Source organism: Oppia nitens, unplaced genomic scaffold (assembly GCF_028296485.1).
Source record: "Oppia nitens isolate AA-2021 unplaced genomic scaffold, nextdenovo-longstitch-racon4-pilon3 scaffold14_pilon_pilon_pilon, whole genome shotgun sequence".
Classification (NCBI taxonomy): Eukaryota; Metazoa; Arthropoda; class Arachnida; order Sarcoptiformes; family Oppiidae; genus Oppia; species Oppia nitens.
Window position 1 is genome coordinate 571,646 of NW_026533193.1, and position 10,855 is coordinate 582,500.

The window sequence follows — 10,855 nt, forward strand, 5'->3', positions numbered from 1 at the left end:
TAATAAAACTCATCAAAAAAAAAACAAACAACTAAAACATGAATTTGTTGGAAATTATTAAAATCAAACAAAAATTGGGTAATTATTATCTTATATTTAGTCTATTAATTAATTAATTAATTAATTAAATTTTATTATTATATAATCAACAACATTATAGCTATTACTAAACTATTTATAAATAAATATATATATATATATCTATTAATTTAATAACTAATATAATACATTATACAAACTTTTTTTTTGTTGAGTGTATTTACTTTTTATCAATAGATATCAATAATTTTATTTTATTAATAATAATAAAAAAGTATCTGGATAGTATCAATGTACATTTTTTATTTATGCAGCTAAATAAACAATTATTATCATATATATATAATCTAGCTAAAATTTTAAATATTTAATTAAAAAACTTTTATTAATAAAAAATATTTGAACCAAATAATACTAATTTTTTTTTTGTATTTAAATAATAATAATTATCATTATTTCTATTATTATTATTATTAGACACTATTAATAATACATAACAAAACAAATAATATACTCATCAATAATAATAATAAAAAAATATATCCATTAAAACTAATGTGCAATTGTTATCATCAATCAATCAATCAATCAGTTATATAAATATAATCAAATATGACATAACTATTGTCTGAATAATTTTTTTTTTAAAAAAAATATTTATTAAACAATAATATTTATCAAACAATTATTTATTTTGCAAATTATAATTTTATTTACAGTGTAGACTAGTTTATTATGTTTAAAAAACAAACAACAATAACCTAATGATAAATATTTATTTTTTTTATATAGTTTATTAAATTAATATTTAATTTTTATAAATTTTTGTTGTTGAAAATAAAATTTACCTAGATCCTGCTAGGTAACAATAATTGATGATGAACCTGAGCAAATATATAATTTAAAAAAAACTATAATATATAATTGTTTGACTAACTTATCTTTATTATTATTTAATTATTATTATTATCAGGATAATTTTAACATACAATTTGGTTATAATTTTTTTTATATAAATTAGTTATTATATTTTTAAAAAAAAAAAAACTAACATAGCTGCTAATAATTTATTTATATAATAGTATTCAAATTAATATTTATTTAAATTGAAATTTTTTTTATTATCATGTATTGATAATAATTTAATACACATAAAATTAATATTAACTTGGTTAATAATTTAAATATAATTTATCATATTTTTAAAAAAAAAATTAGTTATTTAAATAGATATTAATTTAATTAAATAAAAAATTAAAAGTTATATTTTTTTTAATTTATATCATATTATGCAATATATATACGGTATATAATATGTTTGAATTTTGTTACATTTAAATGCTATCAAAAAAATTTATTATTAATTATTATTACTATTGACTGTTACAGTGATGTCCAATAAAAAGTCGGTCGACTTGAAGGCCATACCGGGTGTCGGCATATTTTGTGCCATAATTTCTGTATTGTTTTGGTCGTCGGCCGGACTGTGTATTAAACTGTCGACCGATGTTCACGCACTGGAAATGCTAACCGTTAGGTAATTATTAGAAAAAAATAAATAATTAATTAATAATTAGTAATAAACTATTAGAAATAAAATTAGAAAAAAATAGTATTTATAAACAATTTTTTTTCTAAAATTAATAATAATTATAAATATATTTTTTGTGAGAAAAATTTATATTAAATTTATATTTATTTAGTATTTAATATTTTTTATTTAGTATTTAATTTTTTTTATTTAACATTTAATTTTTTTATTTAGTAAATTTTTATATTTTAAAATAGTTCACCAATGTCAAGGTTATATATATATATTAAATAAATAATTATATATATATAATATATATATATATATATATATAAATTATGTTAAATAACAATTTAATTGATATTATGTACTGTTATGTAATATTTCTTTTTTAACCAAAAAAAATAAATATAATAATCAAAAATAATTTAACATAAATATAACATATGTATTTTATTAAAACTAGTTTAATCATATAAAATAAAAATTTCCAGATAATAAATTAATAAATATATTTATAAATTAAATTTTAATTAATAGATTTCAATTTTTATCATTTTAGATAAATGAAAAATTTTTATTAAATGAATTTCAATTTATTTATATATATATCTAGACTGATATCATATATAATTTTTACTATATTTTTAATTTATTTATATATATTTTTTTAATTTAATAAAAATTATCAATAAATAGTATTTATATATATATATCTCATCTATGAAGTTACTATGTAAGTAACAATGATTATATATATATATATAAATTATAATAATAATAAAATTAAATGTAAATAAATTTAATTATAAATTACAACTTTATTTTTATTAGTAAAAAAATTTATATTAATTTTTTTAAAAAAAATAAAATAAATTGAAAACATGTCAACACAATAGATTCAAGTCAATGGTCTAACCGATAGACCGAAACCCCGTTTTGGTTAATCAATTAGTATATACTGTATATATATATCATATATATATATCATATATATATATATCATATATATATCTAATAATTTGTAATCTAATCTTTAAGTTATTTTTTAAAAAATAAATCAAATTAATTTAATTTAATAATTTAGTAGAAAATACAATAATCTTAATTTATTTAGTGTTTATTTTTTTTGATGTAATTATTTGATTATTTAATTATACTATAGTTATAAAAATTTAGTTTTTTTTATATATCAATCAATACATGTTATATAAACAATTGATTAAATAATATACACACATATATATACAATAAATTATCAAATTAAACTAAACTAGATTATTTATATATATAATTAATAAAATAATTGTTTACTTATTTTTTTTGTTGATAATTACATTTTTAAAAACAAAAAATTTTTCGTGAATTTACTCCATATATATATATATATAATTAATTAATTAATTATTTTTCGATAGACTTTATAGTATATAATATAAATTATTTAATTAAATATTTCAAATAATTTACAGTAAATTATCATTTAATTAATCTCGCTTATGTTTTTAACTTTTTTTTATATAATATTATTATTATTAATATACTAATATGCCATTGACATTTCAAACCTATTTAAATCAAAATTATTTATTTTTTAAAAAAATTAAGTGAAAACTAAATCAAATATGTGTTCAATTTTTTTTTAAAATACATATATATTAAGGTTAAAAATTAGATTATATTGTTTTAAACAAACATATTAATTGATAATTATTTGTTTACATGAACTTTATATATATCAATATTATTATTATCTTTACTAATAATTAACTTTTAGTTTTTAATTATTAAATTTTATTTTATTTTTTTAAAATTTTTTTTTCAGTGCTCTAATACAGACAGCAATCTATTTCATTGTTATGTTGAATACGAAAACCGTAGTCAACTATTTTGGCGAACCAAACGAAAGGATTTACCTATTTTTAAGGTACATTCACATACATACATACATACATACATACATACATACATACATACATACATACATACATACATACATACATACATACATACATACATACATACATACATACATACATACATATATAAATACATATATAAATACATACATATTCATACACAGATACATACATACATACATATAAACATACATACATACATACCTATCCCTTCAAAAAAAAGTGTATCCCCATAACAAAAAAAAAATTACACCCAAAAAAACTAACTTCAAAAAAATATCTATACATTTATAACACACTCATATATACAGGTGCACATTGGGTACCATATCGATGGCCTGTCTGTACACATCCTATCGACTGATACCGCTATCAGATGCAACGACAATGCGTTTTACGGCACCGGTATTTGTATCGTTGTTTGCCTATATATTACTCCGGGAACGGTTCGGTCCGATGGAAATGTCCGGCGCCTTGATTACCATTACGGGTGTCGTACTGGTTGCCCGACCGACCTTTCTGTTCAGCACTGGCGCAGTCGTATCGGCCGACACTTGCTGGGGACTAGTACTGGCCATGTCGGCAGCCATAACCATAGCCATATCGATGACAGTTATGCGCCGACTGCAGCGTACACAGGCATCGGTAGTCATATTTTGGTTTTCATTGGAAACCGTTTGTCTAGGATTGGTAGCCCTGTGGCTTCTGGATGAATTCAAATGGCCATCCAATGCTACTGTCTGGCTAGTTATGTGTATAACAGGTTAGTTAGTTTGTATTGTTTGGTTTTTAACCATTTTAAGGCACCTGTATTTATAATATGTATATCTATCTATCTATTTCCCTACCTATCTATCTATCTATCTCCTTACCTATCTATCTCCCTATTTATCTATCTCCCTATCTATCTATCTCCCTATCTATCTATCTCCCTACCTATCTATCTCCCTACCTATCTATCTCCCTACCTATCTATCTCCCTATCTATCTCCCTACCTATCTATCTCTCTACCTATCTATCTCCCTATCTATCTATCTCCCTACCTATCTATGGCTAGTTATGTGTATAACAGGTTAGTTAGTTCCCTACCTATCTCCCTACCTATCTATCTCCCTATCTATCTATCTCCCTACCTATCTATCTCTCTACCTATCTATCTCCCTATCTATCTATCTCCCTACCTATCTATTTCCTTACCTATCTATCTCACTATCTATCTATCTATATCTATGGTATTTGTTTTTTTTTGAAATAGGTATGTGCGGTGCCAGCGATCAACTATTTATAACTATGGCATTGAAACTGGAAAACGCTGCACCGGTAGCCGTAGTCCGGGCACTGAGTGTTGTTATTAGTTTTATATTTTCGGTAACCATATTGGACGAACCGATATTGTTGACCAGTTTTCTGGGCGGTTCACTAATATTCATATCCATCATATGCACCGGTATCTATAAATGGTATATCGACTATAATAATAAGCCTAACCATCATAACAACAACAACACGATAGCTATTAATAATAAGACAGTAGCTAACTGTCCTCATCCTCCTCCGTTGACTACAAAATCAACAAATACTGTCTATATTATTGAACCGGTAGATGACCCGTCCGATCCCTATCTACTAAAGTATCTGGAGTTTAGGCACATGGAGTCTAATAATAATAGTAATAATAATGTGTAATAATTTAATTATTTAATTAATTAGTGTATATCTATCTATCTATCATTCATTGTATATTAATTTTTACAATAATAATAATAATAATGATATAACCATAATATTATATTTATTATATATAATATATAATAATTATTATTATTATTTAATTTTTATTACTATTTTCATTAGACAAACAAATTAACAAATATTTGTTTAGTAATTAATACAATTATACAAAAAATATAAATGCATTTTCAAAAATAAATTATAATAATTAAATTATCACAAAAACATTTGTAATGTCATATATATATCATATATAATATAATAAATTAAACTTTAAAATTATAAAAACTTTTTGATTTTTTATTATAATTCATTATTTTATTTATTTTTTTTTATAATTAAACTATTAATTTAATTGAATGAATTATAATTAAATAATAATATTGTATAGATATTAGCAATATATATATACTGTATATATATATAATATCAAATATATTTACACAAAAAAACAAAAATTTCAATAATTTTGTCTATAAATCTCATTATTATATTTTTTATTGTTATAACTTTAAATCAACTTATAGTTGCCATTATCACCAAACAAATGGTTGTCATCAATAGCCCGGTGCCGGCAACTGTCCGCCGATGGCCGTGATTGCAATAGTCCTTATCGCAGGTGCATTGGTCAATGCGGGCACCGATTTTGAAATCGGTACGACACTTGAAACCTTTGGTCAGATCGTTAGCCGGGGCACAAAATCGGGCCCATTTTATTACCATACCTATTAGCGGGTGTTTATAATTATATAAATGATATATAGATATGTATGTGTATGTGTATGTGTATGTGTATGTGTATGTGTATGTGTATGTGTATGTGTATGTGTATGTGTATGTGTATGTGTATGTGTATGTGTATGTGTATGTGTATGTGTATGTGTATGTGTATGTGTATGTGTATGTGTATGTGTATGTGTATGTGTATGTGTATGTGTATGTGTATGTGTATGTGTATGTGTATGTGTATGTGTGTATATATCTATGTATATATATATATATATATATATGTAAATGTATATATATTTATACAATATATAGATTTTTATCAATTACCTACTGGATTAGTGATGCCCTTTAGCATACAATTATGTGGACAGTAGGCCACTGGTACCAGTCCTGTACTAAACTGTCCGGTACTACAAATATCCGGATTATTGTAACAATTAATGCCATTACAGTAGACGGCATTATATTCGCATATATAACACTTTACACTGTCTTTAATAATAATAATAATAATAATAATAATAATAATAATATAATTAAAATTATTTGATATTTAAGTTTATTAAATAAATTATTATTTATTTTATTTTTGAAAATATTTATAAAAATAAATACAAACCATATTGAGCTGGAAATATAGATGATAGAAAAAATATTGTATAAATTAATTGATACATATTAAACCACACAAAACAAAAATAACCAAAAAATAAATAAATATTTTAAAAAATTATATATAAATTACATATATGTACCTATGTTTTAAACAATGTTTTATATATATTTAGATATTATATTACACACACACACACATAATAAAAAAGTGAAATGTAATAACAGTTGCAATTTTTATTAGTATTATTACTGTATTATTATTATTACATTTGTTTTAAAAATTGCAAAATAATTTTTATCAAGAAAATTGATATAGCATTTACAACAGCAAATATATCACACATTATTATTTTCATTTTATTTACTATAATTTATATAACACATAAACACATAAACATATATATATTTGGGAAAATTTTATAGAAATTGTTTAATATTTGTGTAATAATAATAATAATAATGACATTGCATTAATAAATTTATAAATAAAATATTGTATATTTGTCTATATGTATTTTGTGTGTATAAGTATGTGTGTGTGTATATATGTATTTTGTGTGTATATGTGAGTGTCTGTATATGTATGTATATATGTGTGTATATGTGAATGCGTGTGTGTGTATGTGTGTGTATATATGTGAATGTGTGTGTGTGTATATATATGTGAATGTGTATGTATGTGTATGTATGTATTTCTGTATGTATTTGTGTATGTATATGTGTGTGTATGTGTGTGTGTATGTGTGTGTATGTGTGTGTATGTGTGTGTATGTGTGTGTATGTGTGTGTATGTGTGTGTATGTGTGTGTATGTGTGTGTATGTGTGTGTATGTGTGTGTATGTGTGTGTATGTGTGTGTATGTGTGTGTATGTGTGTGTATATGTATTTTGTGTGTATATGTGAATGTGTCTGTATATATGTGAATGTGTATGTATGTGAATGTGTATGTATGTATGTGTATGTATGTATGTATGTATGTATGTATGTATGTATGTATTTCTGTATGTATGTATGTGTGTGTGTGTGTGTGTGTGTGTGTGTGTGTTTGGACAATCATAATAGGAAAACAATAATACATTAAAAACTAAAACTACTACTGTATATATTCAATTAAAACTAATAATGTAAAATCATTGTTTAATAAAAAAAATTATTACATAAATTTTCTAATTATAAATATACCGGTAGTTTTGTTTATTTATTATTATATTATTAATATATTTAGTTTATACAATGTTTCACAATATAATTGTAATCATAATATATACAGTAAATAAATATATATTATATATACAGTATATACTACAATATATTAGTATTTTAATCGATAAAAATTTGAAATTAAATGTTAAATTAATATTATAGAGTATATTATGTTTTTTTTAATATTTAGTAATAATTTTAAATATAATATATTTTTAATTTACTGTTAACTATGAATATAATTTTTTTTATATACTGATATAATTATATGACTACTGTATAAACTAAACAATTATTATAAAAATATTTATTTATTTAATTTTTCAATAAACTCATATACACTGTAATAATATTTAATATATATTTTACACATATTTTCATAGACTTGACATTTAATACATGAAATATATTATTATTATTTTGAATATAAATTTTATTATAACTGTATATATATATATATCATAACAACATTTATTATTAATTGATTATAATATTAATATTAATAATAATAATAATAATGAGATATCAAATTGATAATTTAGTTGATTATTTTATTGATTGATTAGTTAGTTTAGTTATAACTGTTAGTATTGATATATATATATATATATATATATATATATATATATATATATATATATATATATATGAAATTATATATAATTTAAATAATAAAAATTTTATATTATATGTTTGTAAAATTATTATTATTATTATTATTATTATTATTTTTAATTAAATATTTTATTTTATTTTATTAAATTCAATAATAACAATACTAATACTACTACTAATAATAATAATACAATATGATAAATTTATTGAATAATAAATAAGTAAATATTTTTTTATTTAATTATTTTTATACTAGTTACAAAATTGTACCATTATAATATATATATATATATATATATATATATATATATATATATATATATATATATATATATATCATGTAAAATAAAATGTACAATAATAATAATAATAATAATAATAATACTAACATATAAAAACATAATACAAAAAACATTTTTGTAGACAATTTTATAAAATAAAATATTAGATTATAATAATAATAATAACAATAATACTAGATTTTATTTTAAAAAAGATAATGTTTAATATTATAAATTAAAATTCAAAATAATTTAATGATAATTGAATTTTAATTGTTTAAAAAATTTTAATTTAATTTATTAATTAATTAATTTTTTGATATAGTTTTATATATTACAGTATATTATTAAAAACATAATAATAATAATAATAAAAACAATAACAATAATTAGTATATTTAAAAAAAAATATTATATATTTATTTTTTAAAGGGGGGACGGGGTGTTGAGCTCATGGATAATACAGTATTATAGATGAGAGATATGGCATTCAAAGAGAGCAATAAAATCAATGAAGTTTTGATGAATAAGCCGCTAAAAGCCAGGAAACCGGTAGTTCTCGATCAGGACATACCTATTGAATCTAATCTGACGTTTGTCGACATTGTCCACAACATTGAGACCATTGATGTGGTCGACTCTGATAACAATCGGTTCGGGTATGTATTTGTGTTGATCTGTGTGTGTGGCTGTCTATGTGTAATTGTGTGTGTGTATGTTTGTGTGTGTGTGTGTGTGTGTATGTGTGTGTGTGTGTGTGTGTGTGTGTGTTGTGTATGTGTATGTGTATGTGTATGTGTATATATATATATGTATGTGTGTGTGTATGTGAGTGGTTGTGTGTGAGTGGTTGTGTGTGTGTATGTGTGTGTGTATATATATGTGTGTGTATGTGTGTGTTTGTGGCTGTGTGTTATAGTTACCTAACTGTCCTCTCTCTCTCTCTCTCTCACACACACAGTGCACTGGTAGATACGGCAAACGACTGGCTAGTCGTCAACTATATATGGACAGTCATGTCGTGCGAAACGGTATCATTGACTTTCAAGTTAGCAGAATCGGCGGCTAATATTGTCGTCGACGATGATCCCGGAGCCGCCACACAGCGACTACTGTTGCCGTACGATAGCAAAGACGACGACAACTACGACTGTGTTCACTATAAGGCGCTGAGACTGTGGCTGAGGCGTCGGGAGGAAACACTGGTACCTGAATTCATGGGACGACAAATGGACAAACAGATTATAGGTATACACTATATAGAGTTTATATATATATATATATGGCATGTAATGTAGATATACTGGTACTCGCAATTGAAAGAGACGCATTTTATATATAATAAAGTAACTTTGTTTTTGTGTGACCCATGTGTTATCTACAAATTGTATTTTTTTACAATTAAGTACAATCATCATTAGTCTATAATTGTCTTATTCAAGATTTTTGATAAATCTTTTTATTAATCTTTTACATGGGTTAAAGTCACATGACGTCTAAGGCAGATATGCCATAAAAAACATATATTGTCCTGTAATTATAGAAACAATGGCCGACAAAAATATTAATAGAATATATTCTAAAGCCTTATGTGTGAAGACTTGTCAGACATAATAAAAAAACTAAAAAGATGAATGAGTAGATGTGAAAGACAAAAAAAGTTCATAAAAAATATCAAAAGTTAAAATCGAAAAATTGTATGAATTTATAAAAATATTTCACAAGTTTTCTTGAAAATAAATAAAAGAGATATTATATTTTTATTTATTAAATACTAAATAACATTTGCCAACAATTTTCGAAAGATATGTATAATATCTCTAAGTACTATCTACTTTTACTTCTTATCTATGGGCTACATATGCAAAAATATAGCAATTATTATTTTAATATCAAATAATAACGGACACACTATAAAATGAAATTAAACCTTTTATATATCATTATATTCAACATATATTGCTTTGTCAAATTACTATTTGCTTTGATTAATCTAACACTTCTTTGAGTGTAAAAAATCAAAATTTGTGAAGGGGTCCAAAATGGTAATCGAAGGGGTTTTCGATTTAAAATCATAAGAAGTGGTTTACTGAAGATATTCAAAATTATCATAACAAATGAAGAGATATTATAGAATCAAATGACATATAAATAATTAATTAAACTTCAATAACTTTTTTAAAAAATTAA

The 10,855-nt window shown here is 22.3% G+C and overlaps 1 protein-coding gene across 1 annotated transcript; it reads left to right on the top strand.

Moving 5' to 3' along the window:
- Nucleotides 1-4: 4 nt before the first annotated feature.
- Nucleotides 5-5,146, top strand: LOC128962051 (solute carrier family 35 member G1-like; the record flags this gene model as incomplete). The annotated part of the gene is made up of 5 exons (XM_054308377.1): nt 5-78; nt 1,429-1,576; nt 3,396-3,497; nt 3,801-4,252; nt 4,746-5,146. Coding segments are annotated over exons 1-5 (1,143 nt in total), but the record flags the coding sequence as incomplete, so codon positions are not given.
- Between the last annotated feature and the right edge of the window lie 5,709 nt (nt 5,147-10,855).